Genomic DNA, 24,117 nt, shown 5'->3' with positions numbered 1-24,117 from the left:
CACTGGAGTAAGAGCCAGTGCATTGCTACCACCAGTCTATAAAAATTAATTTAAGTCCAGTTGTGCCAGGTTAAGTCCATGCCTGAAAATAGTACAACCATAGCCAGCTAAATCAAACTTCTTTTTCAATTAAAGATGGGGGGGGGAAGCATTTTTCTTTTAATTATTTTTATATAACTGCATAAATATAAAGAAATAGCTGAAGTTGACAACACTGTACCTAAGACAGCAATGACTGAGATTCATTCAGAGCTATGCCTGAAGAAAACAATGGCTGTAAATATGTTCAGATGCTACCAGTAAATCTGCATTAATTCAAATGATTCTTTGATGAAAGAACATAATGCTGAATAATCATGGGAAGAGTTGGCAGTGCGGTGGTTCATAAAGCTCATTTGTTCATCTTGCTATCATATACTCCCATTGCAAATAAACTGATGAATAGATGCTTTCCCGCTCCTATTAGAAGCAGAAAGAAAGACAGTTCCCAAAAAGTAGAAAATAACCAGACCAACAGAACAGCAATGTTGCAACAAAAGATGGATGCTCTGCTCTTCTGGAGAAGAGCCTCTCCCCCCCTCTGCCTCCATTCTGGGCTCCCCAGTTCAGGAAAGACAAGCAGCTACTGGAGAGGGTCCAGCAAAGGGCTGTGGAGATGAGGAGGGGACTGGAGCATCTCTCTTATGAGGAAAGGCTGAAGGAGCTGGACCAGTGCAGCCTGAAGGAGAGATGACTTCACAGCAGACAGAGGACCTTATCAATACAAATACTTTTAAGGGCAGATGTCCAGAGGATAGAGCCAGACTCCTTACAGTGAGACCCAGCAAAAAGACAAGGGGCAACTGGCACAAATACAGAGTTATATATACATAAGAGAAAAAACTTCTTTCCTTTGAGAATGACAGAGCACTGGAACAGGCTGCCCAGGGAGATACTCTAGATTCACCTGGACATGATCATGTGCAACCTGCTCCTGGTGAAACTGCTTTAGCAGGGAATCATACTAGACCTCCAGAGGTCCCTTCCAACCCCAAACATTCCTTGATTCTGTGATTCATGACCAATTTGCTCTTTTCTCCTGCCAGAAGTGCAGTATGGAATTACAGAAGTGCTCACAAATAAGGCCAATCAATAAAAGCAGATGAAAACAGAATGGCCTAAGTAGAAACCATTGCCTCATTTACTCAGGTTATGCATTCTGGCTGTCATCACTTTTGGGTGATTACCACATGATGGCCTACATTGTATAAAAGACACAAAAACATGCTGCCTTTGAGTCCTTAAATGATGCTTTGCATCATGACTAACATGCTTTCAGCAGCAAGTGGACAAAAAGTTTTCTCAAGCTCCAACAAGAATCTCCAAAGTTTTCATGACATAACAGTAAGATAATGACAATGCCCTACCATGAATGACAGATAATTCCTATAGTAAAATCTGTGTGTGTGGACATACACAGTTGTACACATGAGAGATATAAACAAGAATCAAGGGGGTATAAGAAAAAGCAAACCCATTCAGATAAACAAGTATTTTTCATGAAAGAGATTTACCTGAGACTCTAGCTCTTCCAATTTACGTTTCCTGGCATGAAGAGCTTTACTTGGAAAAGCCCAGAAATAATTGGAAGTTCCAATTCTATCAGTGTCCACCATGCCATCATCAACAAGGCTTTGCAGAATCTCTTTCACTGACATTGAAGCTAATAAAAGCAAAAAAAAAAAAAAAAAAAAAAAAAAAAAAAAAAAAAAAAAGTAAAATTAGAACCACATAGCAGCTGGACTATGGAAAATTATGAATACTACAAGCCACCATCTACAATCATCTGGCTTTCCTCCAGTGTCAGCTAGCTGGAAGATTTCACAAGGACAACATGCCTAAAGCTTCACTTGAAGGGCTGAATCTCTCTGAAACCAGCAGTTTGCTCCTAAACACTGCTATTCTGCACATCTGCTACCAGATGTTTGCAAAACACTGCTTATGATGGTTGCACAAAATGCACACATTACATTACGATACCATAACAAACCCGCAAGAGGTACCTGAGAAGTTGTCTTGCAATCTTAATTCTAACTTGGATTAACTTAAATTTCTTGATTGGGAGTGTAGTTAGGTTTTGCTTTGTAATGCTTAACAAAATATTTCATAGCAGCAGAGACACTAAAGCCAATCTGTCTACAGACTCAGGAAGGACAGATTCTGATTTTGATTATATTCACTTCCATTGCAAAACATCATTTACACTCACAAGCATCAACATTTCTGAACACAACTGATCATTTTCTTTCAAACCTGTGGTATAATTCACCATTTTAAAAACATGGTACCTGTTCAACAAAGCTCAGTAGTTACAATATCCTCAGCTGCTGCAGATATAAAGACTTTCGAGTTCAATTATGGGGTTTGGTACCTGATGTTCAATTTCAAGACTACAGGGGGTCCTTTACCTTTTGAAGCTATAGGCTGGAAGCCATTATGGGAGCAGGTTAGTAATTATTTTCTTATCAGAAAACTGGGGCTTGAGTTGTGTGGCTACATGCCTTCATATGCAGAGACAGGATGAATTTGGACTATTCAAAGGTGTTAATGCCTTTAGAAACTCTAAACTCGAAATTACTGCAAATTACAGCTAAATATATGCATTGATAAACCAATCAAGACAGCACCATATCTCTTCAGAAGCCCATCAATGTCTCTGTTAGCTGCTGACACAACTGAAAAACTCTGCTTTGTGATACTCACATCTGCAGTTCTCCCAGCAAGTTCATTTACTCTTGCAGTGCCACCGAGATATGCTAGAGAAGGACAGTGGTAACTACACAAACATTATGCTTTGCCTCCTTTTTGTCAGTGAGCATAGAAGGAAAACAAATAGGGAACATGCAAACAATCCAAGAGCATAGATAAATCCTCTTGGACCTAATCCTAAACCAACGGATCGCATCGGGAAAGTTTTTCTAGAAAAGACAAACCCCTTCCATGTATGGCTGTCCAGCCATTTTTGGAGGGGAAATGCTCAAGAGCACACTGCCCATGTATATTTGGGCTAGCATTTTAAACATTCGTTAATATTACAGGCAGATATTTAATACCTGAGTGAAAACAATGATTTCACAGACTGAAAGACACTGCAAGTCAGGCAGCTCAGAGCCTAAGCAAGCCCCCATCCCATGTCACTCTTAACTCTCCAGCCCTGCCACTGACCAGTTTTCCATCCTAGCAATGTTTTCTGCTATTAAAATCATAAACCAAAGATCGTAGCCAGGAAAATTTCCACTGTAGGATCAGTCCCAAAATTGAGAAATAACTTTTATAAACACTTACTAATTCCTTTTTCTTTTGGAGCAATCTTCTCTAGATCCTTCAACTGGAAGACATCCTTCTGTGTATAACATGAAAGACACTTCAGTTCCAAATGACGGCATCATCTAAGCCTGAGTGTTTTTACACTAAATCAATGCCAACAAAAGCAAGTAAGAAATACATTGTATGTTTTGGTTTTGCTAGGGAAATAGTCTGCATATCCCTCAATAGAACTGGAACATTCTGAGAATTAAATAATAAGAAAAACACTATTATTGTAACAATAATACTTGTAACAATAAAAAGAACCCTGCTCCTTCCTTTGGTGATCTGAAGTCATAATATTTCATCTCAAGTTAGACTACAAAGCCCTTAAAGCCCAGGTTAGACTGTCAGCACAGGTGCACCACATTGCTCAAGTACTCAAGTGTCACAGTATTTTTTCTAAAAGGTAAAACAGGGTGTATTACATGTGCCACCAATACAATTGCAGTTCAGCTTTTGGATCTCCAGGTTTCTTCTCCCCAGGGACCCTTTCCAACTCTGTTCTCAGTTTTTCTAAAGCTCAGGTTTCTTCTTCCTCCCATAAAACGCAGTGAGAGACTTCCTAATTTCCTGCTGTCCCCTCTTATGGTAAGACTCAAAATGAGAAGATGTGGATAGGCAGCACATGAAGAATTTAACACCACCTGAGCATCTTCATCCCTTGGCTCCACCTGGGGATGAGCCATCCAATCAGAGGTTAAATGAATGAAGTTTTGCCCCTGTAATTTACAACCTGATGTCACAAGGCATTAGTGAAATGCATGCCAGGATATAGAGTTTAGCTACATCTATGGTTAAGCTCCTTTTAGGACCTGTTTTCCCACCAATGTAAATGCACAACAATTATAAGTTACTTACTGTTTCAAAAAATATCTCCATCATGCGGGCCCTCTTCTCTTCAAAACTCAAACCTTTTTTCTTGGACTAGAACAGGAGAAGAAAGAAGAAAACCAAGACATTCAGCCATCTGAATAATTAGCATCTGCTCAGAATTCAAATCTATTTACCTGTAAGTTATATTTGCGATCCTTTAAAATACCTCACCACTAAGCCCAGACTTTCAGATAACTCCTTCTTTGCAAATAATCTCTATGCCAAACTTATCTATTAAGCAGAGGTTCCCACCTTTAAGTTCTGAGCCAGACAACCCCGCTCCAACCTCAGTGCTCCTTGACACCTACCAATCCCAAAATATGTATTTATACCACACTCACACAAATGTCTAACAGCCCTTAAAAAGATAAGGAGTACCTTCTGTTTGGTTGGGGTTTTTTTAAGAATCTCTTTGTTGTGATATACAGACAGTAGTGTGAGTTGTAAGCTATTCAGATTTTTTTAAGGAGATAAAGAGCATTTTGAGGTATGTCTCTCTTCAAAGGTCCTAACCAGCTTTATAATTTCAAGGTCACAATTTAAAAACCGTGCTGCTTTTATTACTTTTCTCTCTGGTTGTGTGACCAAGCATTAAATAACTTGGGTTGAACTACAAGCAAAAGGCAGAAATGGCTATTCACAAACTGCTACCAACAATACAAAACCGAGAAACGAAATCTGATCACTTTCTCAGATGCTATTTTGATATGCCTCTTATAAAACTAGGATATAAATCATTTCACAGGGAAATGGAGTTTTATGAATAGCAGTTAGCCTCAACAACCCAAAGGCAGCAGCCACACTGTGAATCTGAAGTTTCCTCTTGCCCCACTCCCTGATTCACACACTGCACGCAGCGACAAAAAAGGGAAAAGGGGGATAGGAAGGGCCAAATAGGATCTTGGAAGAAAAAGGTCTCATTTAAAAAAAAAAAAAAAAAGGCATACAATCAGGCACCACACAACACTTAAACCATACACCAAGAACAAAATGGTGAGACTGATTTAATTTTAAAAAACAAATGTAAAAGCTAGCTTATGCAGCTGCAGTGATAGACAGGAACAGAAGCAATTCAATATTATATTTAACAACGAGCACCATTACTATTTTTTTTAGGTCCCCTCTTTCCTCTTATAGCGATACCCTAGGTCAGCACCGCTGTCTCCTGCAATGTCAGTACACTGCAGGATTAGAACCTGGACCTGCCATGAACTCTCAAGTCGGAGCATGAACAGAAAGCTGACAGATTTAACTTCCACCTTCTGCCTTCTCCAAGAGCTCCGACACCGTCAGCATTAGCAGGAACAAAAAGCACGGGCGCACGACGTGGAATGGAAGCGGTGTTTCTGGAAGCATGTGCTTGTAGCTACGCCCCTCGGGCGCCAAGTTTCACACCGCCACTCCAGCAAACAGAGCAAAACGAAGCCAAGAGCACTCTCGGTGAAGGTTATTGACTTTCACGTTAATTTCTCCCTCCTTCCTCACTGGCAGGCGTTCCTCACCACAAACAGTAACCACACCACGAGCATCCGCTTCGCTGCAGGCAGACGGAAGAATGCGGCGCTGTGAGCGCACTCGGGCACACCTGCGATCCGCTCTGCCCGCTCCCCCCTCCCCACAGCCGCAGCCAGAGGCTCAGCCCGGCCACACCTGCGCTCCCGTGTCTCGGGGGAAACCAGCGGGCACCGTGCCCACCTCGAGCCTCAGCCACGGGGCTCTGGCTAGTCCTCCGGGTGCCGGCTCATTTACATCGCTCTTCAACAACCCAAAGGCACGGCCCGCGCCGTGCTGACGCTGCACCCCGAGAGCCGGCACCGTGGGGCCTCCTCGGAGCGGGAGCCCCGCTCTCCTCAGAGCCACCGCGGCGGAGGACAGCGAGGCGCGGGCGGCCGTCAGCCGCCATCACCGCGGTCGCGGCTCCCCCTGCAGCCCCGCAGCCTTTGCGGGAGCCCGGGAAGGAAAGCGGGCGCAGGCGGAGGGCGGGCGGCCCCGCTTACCATGTCGCGGGCGGGCGGCGCGGTTTGATTCCGGCGCCACCGGGCGGGAAGAGGCCGGCGGGAGGGAGGCCGCGTGCGCAGCGCCGCCTGCTGCCCGCCCCTCAGCGCCCTCACGGCGCCGGCGGGAGCGGGCTCGGCCGCCGCCGACCTGCGAGCGGGTTTTGTTTGGTTGGGTTGGTTTTTTTTCTTTATTTGTCCGTTTGTTTTGGTTTGGGTTTTTTGTTGTTGTTGTTGTTGGGTTTTTGTGGGTTTTTTAACAGCCGGGGTTGCCGCAGTATAAAACTGAGGGCACAAAAAGAACACGTTAAACGCGTGTTGTACGACTGGCCTGTCCGAGGAGCCACGGGACGTGGAAAAACAAAGCCCTCGCTGCCCGTGGAAGGGACGGGCCCGGCCACATGTGGTGTTGGTTGAAACAGTCGTTCATTGTGATGACTGTTCTAGCGACTTTAATTACTGACAGCTTGTTTTAATTATTATTTGTGTTGTAAATCACTTTCCTTCAGCAAGTTCTGGGAAATGGCTTTGCAACAGCAGCGGCTTCATATCTGCCATACTAAATCAAGAGCTTAAATTCAAGCAAATGAAAACGTGCAAGCTGAGATGTTCAGGCAGTTCCTGATTTTCGATGCCTTTTGCAAGGTGACCCCTTCCCTAACACCTCAGGTTCTTTTCCATGCAGCCCATGATCCCATTCCCCACTGTACACATCAATGTATAACTGAAAGTGAAATGCAAGTTAGAAAAGACATTTTTAATACAAAGCTTTCTGTTCTTTCTCTGTGCATCACATTTTAAACTTGCTAATTCAGGATGAAATCTGGTGGTACACCCCCTCATCTGCTGTTGAGGACTCATATTCTGTCTCCCTGCCTTCCATTTCCTTTGGCCAGCCCTCAAAGCTACTATGTCCCCACGCTCCCTGTGACAGTTCTTTTCTTCCTGTCACTCTCACCACTGCAGTCCAAGGGTCTGGGCCCCTTCCTGTTCCTTCACAGCCTGAAACAAAACCAAGCTTCGCTGTTTTGGTTTTTTTTTTACTGCTGCCAAGGTTGCTGCAACATTTGCAAAGTCCCCATTGAGCGTAGGTTTTCTCCGAGCGACTTGCATGAGTGGCGGGGTGGTTGTCAGAGCTGAACATGCTGCCTACAGTAGAGGAAGAGGAGAGGGAGGAAGGGTTTTCAGAAGGACACTCACTCTGAAGTGGGCTTGGGGCACATACCTTGTGTCTTCTGTTCTGTACTTGTGAGGCAGCAGTGCTCCCACCTACTCACTACTTGTGAAAGAAGACTGGCAGCAAACGCTCAGGTGTCACCCTCAGACAGGGCCAGCACACAGCTGGAGCACACACCTGGAACCACAGCTGGCAGGCACTCCTTGTTTCAGAGGTTGAACGTGGTCACAGCAATCCAGACAGCCCATCCACCTCTGAAACATCAGGCCATGCTCTTGAGCGATGGTAGGGCAGGTGGCTCAGCAGGCTTTCTCTGCCCGTGGCCCCTGGGGCACAGCCAGGCTCAGCTGCCCCAAGTGCACTGGACGCCCTGAAGCCCTTTCATAGTGTCAGGAAAACCCACAAACTCCAGAGGTCTATGTCCAAAAAGGAGACAGAGGAGTTCTGCAGCTTTATGGAAATAAAGGTAGAGTCCACTGAGACACAAGCCCACGGGCTTTTCTCTCTCCACTTTTCCGAAGGTGCAGCCTCCTTTTATCCTAAACTCCCAGCCACAAGTTGCCCTCTTCCTTTCCCCATTGGCTGAGGTAATAGGAAGCTACAGCCTTCCCGAACTGCCTTCCACGTATTCCCCCCTTGAACCTACTATTTTACCTCAAAGCTGATTAACTCCAGTTTGTGCAGATGTACTTGTCTGTTTCAGGAGCCAAGCTCTCTGGGCTCTGCAACAAACCTGCTGCCCAAAGTTAGTAGAGACATTAAGACCCATTTCAAGGACGTTAACACCCACACCTTCACCCACCAAATTGTAAAGACATTAGCTTTCCTCTCAACGGCCACATCACCAGGTCCAATTTGCTCTGTAATAGGAGGTTCCCTAACACCTCCTACATTTTGCAGCACCGGATCAAAACTAATTAGTTGGAAGACCATGGGGTGAAAGAGGTCCCAAACTAAAGGGGAACACACGGTGTATCTCATGCTTTGTCGTTTGAGGGATGGTTTTCCATTACTGCATGAAGTGGAATGAATTACTCCTAAAATACATGAGGACTTGGCATTTTTAATGGGCTTCAGAATGTCTAAATGTGGTATTTCACAAAACTGCTAGTCTCCTACTATTATTCTAAAAACAAGACAATGGATGGAAATACAGTGGAAGGGAGACTCATAACTGTGTCTTTCTGTTAGAAGATTGTTCTCATTTCCTGTGATTTTCTTAAGCTTTAACAATTTGGTCTACATTTTGTATTCTAGGAGTCTGACAGATTTTTAAGTACCACTCAAAATAGTTTTCCACTGTTCCTGAGTTAGAGAAAATACAGTGCTTTATCAGTGTAATTATGCTTGGATGAAATGAAATTTGTTCTCTCCTTAATTTTGCTCTTACATTTGACTGTAGCTGAATTACAATCAGAAATTCTGCTTTGAAAGGACAATAAAGTGACAATGGCAGAAAGCTTAGCCAGTCGAGAATGAAAATTGTCCTAGTTTAATTTTATTCTTTTCATACATGTGTGCCATAGCACAGTCTTAATTACATGAGCTGTTTTTTCAGAAGGGAGGAGTTCAAGTCGAATATGTCAGGAAAATTAATCCACAAACACCAGAGGTTTATGTCCAAAAAGAAGACAGAGGAGTCCTGAAACTTTATGCAAATAAAGGGAGAGGCCATGGGGCATTTACCTTGGGGCATCTCAGATTTTTAGGGGACACAACCTCCTTTTTATCCTCATTTCCCGGCCACATTTCCCTCTCTCTTTCCCTGTTGGCTGAGGTACTTGAGAGGTACAGACTTCTTGAAATGCCTAAGACCCCTTCTAATGTATAACCCCTCCCCTCCCCCATTTTTCTTTTTCTCTGTGTCTCTGTTCTTCTTCTCTAAATCCAGAAGTTTAGCACAGCCTTGAGTGAGTCTGTGTCCATTAGTGGCATTCCTATGGAATTTATGGTTTCCCCGCTGCTTCTTTAACCTCACAGTATCTTGCCTTAACTACAATCAGGCCCACAGTTTGTTTGTAAAGGCACCTCCTTCTCACACCTTTAAAAGAGCAGATCAGTTTATTTCTAGAAGAGTAAGAGCAAGTCTTTTGAGTCCTGTGGCTGCCTCCCACGGCATGGGTTTTAACCGCATTAAGGGGTACCACTCTAAAGAGAGAGAGCCTGGCTAAGGGTGGCTGCCCTAAGTACTGCTCCTTTAGCTCCTTTGGCCCTATTGTCCCTGACATTGCTTCTCATTGGTGAGACTGGGTTCTCTAGTCTTATTTACAAAACTCCTAAAAGATTCTGCTGCCTCATTTAGGTATTTAAATAAGTACAAGAGGGTCAAAGAGGAAGTTGGCCATTTACGGCAGATTTTTTCTGGTAAACAACATTGTTCCTCAGTATTAGTGTTCGGCCTGTCTGTCTGATTTTGCTCAGTGGTGAAGAGTCTCTGCTCTAGTAATCCAGGGGACAGAAAACATTTCTTGCCTATCAGTAAGAAGAGATTGGAAATGCTACTAAGCCCAGCAATTTCAGGATATCCTCTGCTATTGCTTCTATTCTTTGTGATCTTTTTTTTATATGGGAAGGAACAAGTCCTCTGCAACTCTGAATGTCAAACCAACACTGCTTGGCTTCAAGATCTGATGTTCTTTTTGCTGGCAGATAAATAAAGCCTTTTGTCATTGTCTGAACGTCAGGGCAGATAGACAAGTACATTCAGCATCAAGAGTCTATTTGCTGAACATATATTCATCTGGAGACTGACAGAAAACCAAAACTGATCCATTATGTTGTACCAAGTTTGTCTTTAGGAGAAAAACGAGGCCTCGAAACATGGCTGCTGACACTCCCTATGACTTGCAAGAAAGAATGTATTCCTCTAGAGAGTTTGGGGGAAAAATCCACAAAAAAAGGACAGCTGCTCAGTATTTCAGCTGTCTCATTTCTGACTGTCCTGCCACTGAGCAAACACTCATCACTGGGGGTTTCACTGACCCTGCTAGTCCCCTCCATGGAGGGTGCATCCAAGCCAAATGATGCATCTGAAGATTCTGTCTTTGTGAGCAAGTTCCCAGTCACACTGAGTTTTCAAATGATTCAGGTTTGGAGAGTTCACCAGTGACCAAGAAGACTGAAACTGAAGTTAATACAAGCTGGAAATTTGTTCTTACAAGAACAGAGTCAAACTGAACTCCTAAGGCAAATTTTCTATTCTCCACAATAATTTAATTTGGTTTTCTGCAACAGGCCCTTGTAAGATTATAGCACACCTCAGCTAAAAGTTACTATGTACTTCTGTGATGCAAGCAGAAAAGCTTACAGCTCTTAGTCTTACTGCCACCAATGAAAATCTTAATTTTCATTCTTGGACTGAAGAAGGAAGAAAGGAAAAATGAAGTCCAACTCTGCACTGCACCTTCTTCCCAAGAACAACTCAAGTCCCTCTTTCCTCTGTGTCCACATAAAAGTTTAACACCCATGAAAAAATCACACTTTCCTTGTCTTGTGACCTGTGGTGTCAGGGAAGAAAACTGGAAAAAAATTCTGTCTTCCTTCATTAGGGGGTTACTTTTAGGGACAATGAGTAAGAGACATAAGAAAAATAAGTCCTCAACCATGAAAATAACAGAGGAAACAAGCTTTATTTTTATTATTTGAAATTTTTGTGCGTGGTAAAGGTACACATTTGACACATTTGACCATCGCTCAAAATTACAGAGTAATTTTTTTGTCAGCTAAAGCATTATGAACACCATGGCACACAGGAAGCTAAAACTACACACACACACACGCGCACTCACACACACAAACACTTGGATGTGCATCTTTCATCCTTGACCTTAAGGAGAAAAAGTCTGTATTTAGCCTCATAGGGATTAAAAAAAAACAAACGAAAATATCATCATCGACAACAAAAAAACAAGTGAGAAGACTATTTCATTATGAGTGCCAAGAGAGTGCAAGGCTTACATATACACAAAACTTATATTGACTTACAAAGATGGAATGTACAAAAGCTTTTAAAAAAACATGAAAAAAAGAACTGGAAACACTCCTAGAACTGGAAAGCTGCAGCGTATCAACTGGTAGAGATTTCTATCAGGGGCTGCTGCCATATACTACGCAACTTAGGGAACATTCCCATGTCATAAAGCCAAAGGAAAAGTGTCAGGGTTAAGGCTGTGTTGCTCACAAACATCGACTGAAGTGCTGTACATTCATCAGAGATAAAATGACCTGTTAGGAACCTTCCCATGCCGTAGCACAAATACCTTTTGTACACTTTCCACAATCACTGCTCACTATTCTTGAAGAGAAGTTTGACTTTACATCATGATTTCATAACAAGCTGTCTCCCACAACTGAAAGTCATTTCTTTAAAACAAACACAACATATTGGGCACTTATAGTTCTCATTATGGCAACACTAGATCCTTATTATAAAAAATATTGACATAAAATCAAAAGCCCTCTAGCTTTTACAGAACAGATGAGCATTTACAATTAAATAACACTCCATCTTCATGAGGCAAATACTTGCCTAAATAATTTTCCTTTTCTTTTTCATTACATTGGTGCTGGCTTAGCCTATGTAAAACTCTCCTATTGCTTACACTGGATTTATCTGAACAGATCTTTTTATTCTATCCACAAAACAATAAAAATACAGTTGGCTAGTTTGTCCTAAAATGCTCCATATGACACAAGATCTAATAACCTTTTGAGATTACTTTTGAGTTGAAGATTAGTTAAATGAAGCACACACTTTCACCATTCATGCTGTGCTGCTAGTCAATTAGCATTCCAGGGAAGTCAAGGGGACATTTGGTTATACCTGAAATCTGGCAGCAGTGTGCCTATAAAGCCTTTAATAAATGCTAACAACTCAGCAAATCACGTAGTGCAATTATGACCTTCCCTTAATTGGATGAGAAAAAAAGTCTGCCAGCTTTTAAGTGCAGAATTTCTGCTTTGGTTGCTCTTTATAAGGTTTGTAAGCCAAGCATTTTAGCAAAGTTGGCTTCAGAAGCACACCATAAAAGCAATAAGTTTCTCAGTTTCCCGGTGCCAGGCAGATAAGGTCAGACCTCGGAAGGGAATGCCCTATGCCACTAAATTTGAAATTGAAGATGACAGCATTTGCTATAAGAAGTAACTTCAAATTAGTGACATTTTTAGGTGCTGCTCTGCTGATATTGTCTGAAAATCCAAAAGACTACTCAATTTTAAGAAAAAAATAATCCACAAAACTCCCTAATAGCTTTGATCTGGGTTGTGAGGGGAGTTTTGTGCAGAAATCACTATTTCATCAGGACGCACTGGGTTCACAAGGGTTATCTAAAATCCTGGTAAAAAATGCTGGACCAAAGGACTGAAAAGCTTTTGAAGAGAAGTGTATACATGAAATAGCACAGTCTTAAGTATCTCTTTATATATGGGTTAGGATCTGATTTTCATGCTTCTCAAAGTTCCTGACAACAGAGGATTTGGCAATATTTTCTGAGGGGTAAACATGCAAGCTTAGTAAAATTGTATTCTAAAAATCCATAATTTGAGCTAAATATGATAAGTGACAGCCACAGCACATTTTTTTAAATTTTTTATCTCACTCTGTGCAACCCCTTCTCTTTATTACTGAAGTTCAAATGTCTTTTCTTCATTGATGTGCCATTTATGGATCTTCCAATGTCAGAAAGTGTTATAAGGACACTTAGAATGAAATTGATCTACAGCTTTGTTAAATTTTGATAGGACAGTTTATTTGTAATGACTGAGATACCATCTTCAGAATTTTAGGACAAACTCAGTTCAAGCAGAGGATATTTTGTTCTCTTAGTAATAACAAACTTGAGTTTTAATATTCATAAATGTTACCACCAGTTTCTTAGCTTCGTTATACGGTCCTTAAGCTTCATGCAAAAGTATTTATTCCAATGAAATAAGGAAACATATTTGCACGAGAAATTGTAAATTGGTTCTATGTGCAAAAAATAAACAAAGGAAAGAAGAGGAAATATCTTTAGGAAACAGTAATTAAAAACCAGACAAACCCCCCATTTAAGAACCTTGGGGTCTGCATTTTTACAAGTCAAATGCAACTTTACAAAAAACCATTAGTTTTTCTCAAATTCATTGAAACAACCACCTTAACGTTTTAGAAATAAGACAAATAACAAGAAATTTTATCAAAGATTTCTTTCCATTTTGCAAACATGCTTAAAATACTCCCTTGTTTATGACCCAATGCCCTTCTGTTTCAAGGCCCTAAAAAAGAGAAAGACAGCACTTTCCATGCTACCGTAGCAAGCTCACAGCTCCTCAAACAACACTTAAAAGGGAGCACCACTCTATTAGGCTACAGTAGCAATTCAACCGCTGACCACTGGATATAGAAATAAGAGTAAAGCCAATGCTACTTTAGAAAGGACAAGTTCATACTTAAACACCCCCCATCCCCCCCCCACCCCTCAAAAAACCCCCAAACAATAAAAACAGAACCATGCCTGTAAGCATTTCCAGTTAAATTAATACTTCAACAAAGAACACAGTAGAGGGATCTGGCAGAAGAAAGGTCATTTTTCGGAGTACTGCCATTGTCAAATATCATACATACGTTCCAGTTTGCTGAAATAACCCACATTTACTTTTTTTTTTATTTTTATGTCAATCAGTCATACATACATACATACATACAAACAAATTGGAACAAATCTCACAGTCCTTGTTTTGTCCTCTAACAAAATTCCCTTTGATGAAGGACTTCAGGAATTGGTTCAAATTATTTTTTATTTGTAATGTATTTTTTCTCACATAAAAACAAATAGCTTTGGTAACCCTTGGCTTTCCTATACAACCTGTTTACCACAGTTCCTTTGGTTGTATAATTTAGGTCCTCCACAGGGGTACTTCTCTGGCTTTCTGTCCTGTGTGAAGCTGCATTTTATTTTACAGGTTAATACAATGAGTTGCCGTAAGGAAACATGGCAATGAACACGTACGAAAGAGTGGCACACATGAGGTTAATTGACTTGACATTGTAATAACCCTGATCCTAATGAACTAGTTTGGTGTCAAAAGGTCTGTGGTTATACAGAAATTCTGCTCCCACTAATGTGTCGCTACAATTAAGTTTTTCCAGAGCTTTAGAAGTGTCAGGTCTCTGCACACTCTTTCCTGCACACTGAGCAAGAGGAAGAGTGAAAAACGGCTGCACGAAACAATCCTTCATTAATTCCACATGAGTAGGGAATTTGCATTGATTCTCGTAGTGCTAAGCACTGAGCTGTGTTAGGTCTGACAGTTAGAGCTAGACAGATTTTGTGAGACTTAACCTTATACTAAAAGGGCCTACTTGTTATACACAGTAAGACTGAAGAATGTTAAAAGTGTAATACCTACCATGAAAATGAGATCTAGAAGATTCCCAGGATCACCTCTAGGTTAAATAACCCAGGATGTTGGCTATTAAATTTGAAAGCTCTGAGCAGGAGCTATCCTTCACAGTCATGAAAAAGCTTTGGGGACTTTTCCCAAACTTTTCTCATTTTTGCCTTATTAGTTAATTCCAGTTTCATAGGTTGCAGTTTGTGTGAAATTTCACAATGTCTTTATGAATTCAGTTACAGAGGAATTTTATTAACACTTACAACAAAAAGTTCAGTGAGAAACGTGAGAGGTGCAAGTCCTATGTAAACAAGGTAAGTTTGGAAATTATCACAAGAAGTCCATAAGAGACTCCTTTGTTATTAAAAATGAACACAAAGTAGGAGATATCCTGCACCGGATCCCTAGGACAAGTCTTTTTGTAAGGGTGGGTGATTATCCAGCTCCAGAGCTCATTGCTACTGTAAGTATCGATAGACCTTGAAGCAGTGATTTCCAGAGTCTGCGACTACAACGTGGCCGTCTGAAGTAAGAGCCAGACCTTGGGGACCATAAAGTGGGTCAGCAGAGGTGTTAATGTAGGATAAAAACGATCCGCTTCCATCAAAAACCTTGGAGGGTGAGAAAGCACAGAATAAATGTAATGAATAAAAAAGGAAAGTAGTGGACACAAGTCTGCTCTCAGTTATACTGTTCTCATTTCTGAAACAGTTGACATACAACAGAATAAACAAGGGCAAAATCTGCTGTTATCTCATAAAATGCAAGTTTCTATTAATGTATTGTGTATAATTACATAATAATGTAGTTATACCTGCCAGAATCTTTGGCAAGAATTAACATACAATGAAATAACAATAATGAAAAATAAGAACTTCGGCTGTTCCTTGTTCTAAAAATAGTCAACTACAATTAAATCGAACTTAAATGGGAGCTCAACCAACACCTTGTTTTCCTAACTAATATCACTGTTGTGGCTAGCCTGATTCTTAGGTTCCCACACAGAGAAAACCAGGAATTTGTTTACCCTGTTGACAGTGCTTCCTGAGAACAACTCACAAGCAGCTCCCTCAGTTTTATATTCAGTGGAAATAATACATACACTTATTTATTAGGTATTCTTTGGCAAACAAGACGACCTTGTGATTAGCACTTAAAAAATAAAAAGAGTGCAACTCTCATAACTTGAAAGCAGAATAATTTCTCAACATTTAAAAAAGATGATAAAAATCTGCTGCACTCACCTCAGGTCATTTGCTTTTTCATATTTTCCACTATGTCTTCTGTTATGGTGATTATAAATTACTATTATCTCAGCAATGCATGCAAGTCTCACAAGTCATCAAGTAACTTTTGGGGAACTACTTGGTGCCAAAATCCTCAGTCACAGTGGCCATCAGAGCTGCCAGCAGCCATGCTAAAAAACTGACAATCTCACATCACCAGGTCTGAAGGTGGACAATGAGGCATATAAAGGATGGTGTGAGAAACCGAATCACTTCTAATTCTGATGGTGTTTCTTGGGCAGTCTGAAGGCCAGGGTTACCGACCCATTCATTTTTTTAATGAAGCACCTTTGAAATACAGAAATTTCTACCTGTATTCGGCTGTTTCCCCAGTCTGCTACGATAATATTTCCATTAGAATCTACTGCTACTCCAGTTGGTGCGTTAAATTGCCCATTTCCTTCTCCATTTGATCCAAATTTCAGCATGAATTCTCCCTCCTGGTTAAATACCTGTATGGGTTAAAACAACAACCTAAATATGGCATGGTACCAAATGTTAGTAATCTAGCACTACCAGTTCTCCTGCTAATTAAAGGAGGAATTGAAGAGCTCCCAGGTACACACAGCCCCAACACACACATACAAGACAGGAGAAAAGGTGCCCATCTCTCCCTTCACTCCATTTCACCATACAGTGTTTCCCTTCTCACTTAAGATCTGATTCATCTCAGACACAGAGGCAAAGGGCCCCAGAACCCTTCAGCAGCATGTGCATCTTGAAGTGAAAAGAGCTGAATGCAGATACAGCACTGGGTTCTCTGTGTCTGTGGAACTAAAACACAGTGAAGCAGATGCTCTCTTCTCTGCTTCCATAATCTAATGCACATTGCAAATCATGGCATGATGCTCTCTGTACACAGTTCAGCAACTGAATTCTCTGTGATGGTAACAGGTTTAGACAGCAGAAAGATGAAGCTGATCAATGACTATTTTGCCGGTGACCTGGATGCACCAATGGGACCAAACAAGATACCAAATGCATCATTTACATTGTACCACAGCCATCTCTAAAATATTTTGGTCCATCTTGGACCCAGGCTCAGCTACAGCACAAGGTCCAACAGTGTTCTTAGACTGACTGTGGCTTGCACAAGAAAATGCAAAGACCTGACAAGTGCCAAGTGCACACCTAAGTGCTGATAAGGCGGAAGATGTCAGGAAATTATTGTGTTCTCAAACACTCACAGTGAACAGAGAAGAAACATTTGGGGAAGGAAATTAATGAAGTACCAAGTCCATGCCTCAGATGACTAAAGAAAATAATAAAATAAAGAGCCAACTAATGAAAAAAACAGACAGATATATTGCTCTCTCCCTGGGCTGAAGTGACCAAATGAGAGAGAAGCCTGCATTGTGCATGATTTTCTCTAAAAGATGCCTGAGGGAAGGAACATCCCTGAAGGTTAATGAGGGCGGGAGAAAAATGTTGCTGAGTGAGCTTGTTTAATTCAAGACACTGATGGCAGGAAGCAGCTTTGGGACTCGTAAGAGTGAAATTAGTTTATTTGATTATTTATAAACTAGTTTATTATTTAAAAGAAGTTGTACTCTCTGCTCTCAGATTGTAAACTCTCCAGAGTGTCAACAGTTATATGTAGCAATTTAGAGAGCACTACAGAAATAAGAATCTTTTCTGGTTAGTACTAAATTGTAACAAGTAACATTTGTATCCCATTGAGTCACAGCAGAGACAGATGGGATACTCTGTGCTCATTAGAAATATAGTAATTATAAATCCTCTAGGATGCCACACTTCTTACATTTCTTCACTTGCTTTTCTTTCATTTGTTTGCCCCGGCTGTTAAGCCTCTCCAGGCATTCTTGTTACCAGGCAAACCTTGCTTGTGGAGAGGTAATTTATGGAGTCATAGGCCTCCTGCTGCTTTAGGGCTCCTGCAGCAATCCTGATTTCTGTGTTGCAATCCCAACCACGAACTACTTTCTCACCAATTCCAAAAGCAAGGTTGCTATTCCATACCCAGGTGATTCAGCACTGCTTAGGACACAAAGGTGTCTATGCACAGGCATATGCTTTCTATTTCAGGTGAATATATAAAACTCATTTTTTCAATCAAAAACAGTGAAGAACTAGACTGAGGGTTCATCTTTGTGTTCGGTCAAAATAGGCTTTAGGTGAAATGCCAGGTATTTTACTTTGTTGGTGTGTGGGACTGACACACATGTCCTGAGAACCCAGGTAAAACAGCCTCCTGCCTCTGTCTTCCTGCTGCTGCCTCCTGTAGATGGAGGGCACAAGAGCCCAAGAGGAAAGGGAATGCCTGAGAACAAACACATGCAGGTGAGGCATTTCTGAAGTGGCCTGTATCTCTTTCACAGACATTTGCCAACACATCTCAGCATGTTTCCCTTGTTTGGTTTGTTACTGGGACAAACAAATAAACTTCCTATGACTTCCATGACTGTAAGAGGCTGTGAGTCAGGATTTCCTATGGGTGTAAGGATTAGTGGCCAGTTCTGCCCAGTGCAGGATGCACTGAATGAAAACCAATAGTTACATGGGTTTTAAGAGAATCAGGTTGTAAAATGGACCCAGTAATCTTCAAGCTTATAGGTATTGAATTTAAAGACTGTCATGTATCTTTACTTTGTTATAAGGAAGGCTTTTATTGGGAAACTCAAAAGCCAGACTTTTAAAAGAAGACAGAACACAGGGTCAGTAACAGGTTTGGCAGAGGGCTACCAAAACCAAGTAAAGTTTAAATTATTTATTTCAGGTACAACTTATGTTGAAGCAATTGAATTAGATACCACTATAGTGACACCAAAGGCAATGGACTGTATCTTCACTAAGCGATGCAGTGCATGCAAAGTTCTCTGAAAGTGCTGTCCTTACAGCAGAACTGATAAATCTCTGAATGTATGTGGAGTGTGATCTCTTTGGTTTTAACAATACATTATTTTCCCCAAGAAAGTATCATAATGAAATTTAAATGGCAACTTCCCAAGTTGTCATTAATTGACAGTACCTTGACAGAATGGTTATGAAAATCTGTAATGATAATTTCATTGTTGCTGTTTACAGCTGCAAAATGAGGACCTGCAATGCAGAAAAAGAAGAAGAAAAAAATAGTAATACCATTAAAATAAAAGTATGGTTAAATTAAAAAAAAAAAAAAAATCAGCCTGCCAGAGTATTATGTCTGGCTTCTGAGCAATAGTAGTCCAAGTGGGAATACCAATTTCAAGTTAAAAGTAATTTTACTTCATTTTTTTTTTAACAAGCTCAGCATGCTTTTTGTAAACACAAATAATTTCTTTTTCAACCAGTTGTCAGCTATTGCTACCAATAAGCATTGTTGATTTCTCCCTCTCTTGTACACATATGACTATGCGGGGATTTATGGGCTTATTAGACAAAACCTGTAGTGCTTAAACATAAAGTTGTGTATACACTGAAAATTGTTATCTAAGATGTTCCTGTAAATTCTTAATTGAAATATTTTATGCTTTATGTGCTTGTATCTTACAAGCAATTGAGCTAAAAAGTTTTAGGATAAATAAAAAAGTTACTTAGCAGACCACTGTCAGGGGAAAAAAGGCATTTTTTGCTTTACATTGTGTATTGAAATATGTGTGCAAATTTCAATAAAAAGCAAATGGTAGCTTGAAAACAGGCAGGTACCCAAATTAAAACACTTGGTGCTATTTTGAGTTATTAAACAGAAACAGAATTCAGTTTCAATTTTCACAGTATATCAGGGTAAACTATAAAAAAAGTGAAAATTTTTACACTGAAAACATTCGCGTATTGACAATGCTGTTTTCTGTAGCCTAACAGCAAGAAGAGGTGATATGTTTCTCAAATGCACCGTTAGGAAATATTTGCCTACTTACTTTCAGGAGGTATTTTTTGCAATTTTTCAAATGAAAAGAAATTGAGATACCCAGAAAATGTAGCTGTGTTAGAGCCCAAGCTCTCATAAATTATATATATATTATGCTCTAAGACATTGCAAGAGATCTCAGGATAAAAACACATTGATGCTATTCCTCTCTTTCACTGTGAACCAGTCAAAACAACTACATTCTAAAAATGACACAACACCTGTAAAATTACTTGCATACCTCATTTGGCATCCTTGTTTCAAATTTTGAAAGAACAGCCATTCACTTAAAATATATCAATTGTGTTGTTATGTTTTTTAAAACTTAATTGCATGTTCTACTTGAAAGACAGCATGTGCAAGCAGTCAGTTGAATATAAATGGCAATTTCCCAAACCTACATTGGCTGTTCCGTAACTCTGCCTTCCTGATCCCAGTCTTAACACTACTCCATTACGCTCATCTTCTAAGAGATACCACTTAGGGCATTGGGTTTTTGTGTATCTGATGATTGGAAACACAAAGCACAGCATCTGAGTTGATTGTGGTGAACAGCTTAGTGTGCCAATTACAAAGCACTTATAAAATGCTAGTCAAGATCAGTCTTTCTTGGGTCACTGATCTGAAATGCTTCCAGGCATAAGGAGGTAGATGAAACAATCTGGTTAAAGTTACATTTGCAGAACAGATGTTGCAGTCTGCCTCATCAATCAAGCAAATAGAAGCTGTATGTCTAGCAGAACCTCTTCCCCCGAGGATAAAGGAGTAGGATACAGCATCTTCAACATGCTCAAACATCATGCAAATGTGAGCAGAAGAGGCAAGAAAAGGGGATTTACATATTACCATCAAGTGTACCTGCAAACTGCTTGTCACCATTTCCTCGACTTCCGAACCTGGTGACTATTTTCCCATTTGGCTGGAAGATGAAGACACAGCATGCTTTATTGTCCACTACAATGATGTGTCCATTACGATCCACTGAAACACCTTTAGGGCCCATGAGCTTTCCAGATCCGATTTTGGCCTATAAGGGAAAACACAAAACAGGAAAATATGTTGGCATGATAAATATTAGTATAGTTTAAAGATTGTATTACAGGCTCAGAGCAGAACAGAGAGTAATTTTTTTAATCGAAAGTTGGAAGTGATCGTTTTTATCAGCTCTTACCATGTATTTCATCATTTTTTCTTCAGCTGAAAATAAAAGTCTGCTTTCTGTGTGTCTTTTCTAGACTGAAGAATCTGCCACCTCAGCAACTGAGTCCAAATATACAACTCGTAAGAAATACAATCATCAGATTTGTGTGACTTGATAAACCCTGTCAGAAATGTCTGTATATCCAGCATTAAGGTACCATCAGGACAGGTGGACAAGCAGAAAGGACTTCTGTCTCCTATTGCGTGCTGTTCCTGAGTCCAGCAACCACCCTGATGGACAGGGAGACATCTTGATCACCGCCTGCATCTCAGAAGTCAGAGTTGTTGGAGCATCAGGGCTGGGTGGAATGTAGGCTGTGATGTCCTGTGCTGCCTTTCCTGGGTTAATAAGACACCAGCACCTTCTGAGTGCTCATGGAAAGAATTTGAAAAGAACTAAAACTCAGGCTAACCTCTCTATCTTCCACCAGATTCCACACGAGATTGCTTCACTTGCTGCTTAGACACATGAAGTGTCAGCTGAAAACTGCAAAGGGGAGAGGATCATGTTGCCAAACAGCAAATGAAGCAATCTTTGAAACACCAAACAAATCACAGCTTGTTCCTTTCTTAGGTAAATAAAATTATTTCCATCCTTTTAAATAGGCCTTGTGACTACCAAAACCATCTGCCGACATAATCAGCAACAGGAGGGCAGCTGCATACAATATTTCATTGAAAAAGCGTTCAGTGGAGATGAGATGGATCTCACAACAGTAAATTATTTGGAAAGGCTAGAGAGCTGTCAAATCCAAAAATGTCAGGAGCATGCTTTAGTAGGTTTAAAAAAAAAAGGGGGGGTCTTAAAAAAGGATCTAAGTAACAGAGCAAGCAGAAATTGAGACCAAGCCTTCAAAGAATCCATGAGCTACCTGGGCATACACCCGAATGACTCTAGGATCACCTCACAATCCATTCCACATTTTTCACCATTCAGCTCTTTTTCAGGCTGAGATTCTAGAAACTGTTTCAATCTACATAAAATCAGTTGAGTTTTGACCTTTCAGTTGAAAAAGATTGTAAATTCCAACTGTTTGCATTGGAATGCAGCAACTTGCATCCTGCTTTTAGACATTTTTAAAAATTGATGGACAGATGAAAGCACTTATTCAGGCTGGTTTCAGATATCTGGACAGACAATCCACCAAAGAGGCTGTGTTGAAATTATGGATTCCAGAAATTTCAGATCCTATATTAATTTGTGACACATCCTACAAACTGAGGTTCGTATCTTGGCGAAGAACATACTTTTCTGTTTGCATCGGAAATTAAATGAAATATATACTAAGATAGTCATCTTATTTATGAAGCAATGCCATCTTTCACCTCACTGCCTTTGCAGAGTGAGACAGATCACCCCCTAGAACAAGCAATGCGAAGAATCACGGAATCATTTTGGTTGGAAAAGACCTCTAGGACTGAGTCCAAGCATTAACTAGGATTGAGTCCTAACACTGTCATGTTTACCATTAAACCGCGTTCCCAACTACCACATCTACTTCCTGACTTATCTGCTCCTCTCCCCTCCCTCCTGAAACTGGTGAGCAGCAGTGGGACAGATTACAAGGCATTGAGAAAACCCATTCCTCAGCTCATTTTTCTCATGTCGCTGATGTTTTCAAAGCAAACAGAAGGAGTGGTCCTACCCTTAGTAGGTCCTATGCTCCTATTTCACAGTACATACTCACAGGTAGGGTTGCAGGTAAAAAAGAGGAATGATCCTAAAATAAAGCCACTTGGGTTCCCTGAGGGTGGCTGCTGCTAAGCTACTACAGAACCTTTTTCAGTCTCCAGTAAAGAAAATTCCAGGGAGCAAATCTTGCAGCTTCAAGACTATGCTTAGTCAACATGCAATGATCTTGTGTCAGTTTTATGTTCACGTTCATATACTGTTATAAACTGCCATAGGTTTAGGCAAAATCTACCAAATTGAATCATGCTAAAGTATCCCCAGGAAAAACTATTAAAAATTATTTTGTGTTCACCAGGGGAAGAATAACAGCAGACTTACAAAATGTATTCAGTTTGCATAACACCAAAGCAGCAAAACCATAAATCAAATGCAAATCTGTAGATGTATTTCCTTTGGGGGGCTTAAATCACATTCCCCTCTTTCCTTTGGGATGCCCGCATGGTTTTCTGCTTGAGCATTGCACCACCTCCTTCCAATCTTTCCAGGATTCCTATGGAAAATGACTCAGACTCATGAGTACAGTGTCTTCCTGCCCATATAAACACATATGGAAAAATATAACAAATAAATCACATACCACACTAATGGGCACTCAGTGCTGAGAAGAGTAATAAAAATCACTATTCTTGGGCCAGGTTTAAAATATAATTTGCAAGCAGCAATAAAGTATGCCCAGCTAGAGTTTGCAATGCTTTTTACTAAAAATCTGTTCCCAGTTTAGATCAAAATATGCTGATGACACATTACTGGATCTGGCTAAACATAGTCTTTGTGTATTTTTATTTCAGAAAGTTTCTTAGAATTATAGGTTTGATTATTTAGAACAGAACACTGTGAAACCCAGTCACTCCCATTAATTGTATGAATGGAAGTATTTTCAGGCTTTTTTTCCATTAGAAATGAATACAGTAATGAATCATGTAAACCCTTAATACAAATAATGTGTTTAATTTAATTCAGTCAGGGACATTATGTCCCTTATTTTATAGGCTCTTAGGAATTTAGACTGGTTTTCAAATAAAATTAATAAAAAATAATGAAGGCTTTTCCACTGTAGAAGTAAGCGTGTTAGGGCTAAGTTTAACTTTACCAATCTCGTTGCTGTCTGAAAGGTTCAAGGTTGTCAGGGATTAATTACAAACTTCCAACAAATCATCTTCTCCTGTTTGAGAACTTCTCTAATAAGGAGATACAGCTTTGTCACACAAGTGGATTTATCATTCATGTGAATGTCAAAATTCAGCTACGACCATTTAACCACACTACCTATTCCCATCGGAACAGGCAACCAGCTTCAGACATCTCTTTCCTTAATTCTACTAGTGAGA

At 40.4% G+C, this 24,117-nt stretch overlaps 2 protein-coding genes across 40 annotated transcripts in view; both read right to left on the bottom strand.

Annotated features, from left to right (window-relative positions):
• The window catches only part of MND1 (meiotic nuclear divisions 1), a 38,075-nt gene extending 31,786 nt beyond the window's left edge, over positions 1-6,289 (bottom strand). Inside the window, exons 1-5 of one of the 3 annotated variants that reach the window (XM_040064866.2) lie at positions 6,219-6,258; positions 5,481-5,758; positions 4,207-4,272; positions 3,325-3,382; positions 1,554-1,702 (exon numbers count right to left, since the gene is read on the bottom strand). In XM_040064866.2, the coding sequence (XP_039920800.1) occupies positions 1,554-1,702; positions 3,325-3,382; positions 4,207-4,230 (231 nt within the window). In that variant the 5' untranslated portion in view covers positions 4,231-4,272; positions 5,481-5,758; positions 6,219-6,258. Of the gene's footprint in view, positions 1-1,553; positions 1,703-3,324; positions 3,383-4,206; positions 4,273-5,480; positions 5,759-5,916; positions 6,010-6,218 lie in introns of those variants that run through there. The other 2 variants (XM_040064865.2, XM_040064864.1) reach the window with 2 other exon arrangements.
• Positions 6,290-11,002: 4,713 nt separating this feature from the next.
• TRIM2 (tripartite motif containing 2) overlaps positions 11,003-24,117 on the bottom strand; it is an 86,325-nt gene continuing 73,210 nt past the window's right edge. For 23 of the 37 annotated variants that reach the window (XM_040063713.2, XM_040063682.2, XM_040063674.2 and 20 more), the window contains 4 exons: positions 20,743-20,923; positions 19,039-19,109; positions 16,361-16,501; positions 11,003-15,374 (listed from right to left, as the gene is read on the bottom strand). In XM_040063713.2, the coding sequence (XP_039919647.1) occupies positions 15,222-15,374; positions 16,361-16,501; positions 19,039-19,109; positions 20,743-20,923 (546 nt within the window). In that variant the 3' untranslated portion in view covers positions 11,003-15,221. The remainder of the gene's footprint in view (positions 15,375-16,360; positions 16,502-19,038; positions 19,110-20,742; positions 20,924-24,117) is intronic. The other 14 variants (XM_040063700.2, XM_040063703.1, XM_040063698.1 and 11 more) reach the window with 1 other exon arrangement.

Source organism: Hirundo rustica, chromosome 5 (genome assembly GCF_015227805.2).
Source record: "Hirundo rustica isolate bHirRus1 chromosome 5, bHirRus1.pri.v3, whole genome shotgun sequence".
NCBI lineage: Eukaryota > Metazoa > Chordata > Aves > Passeriformes > Hirundinidae > Hirundo > Hirundo rustica.
The sequence above is the reverse complement of the archived record's forward strand: the minus strand, read 5'-3'. Positions and strand labels throughout refer to the sequence as shown.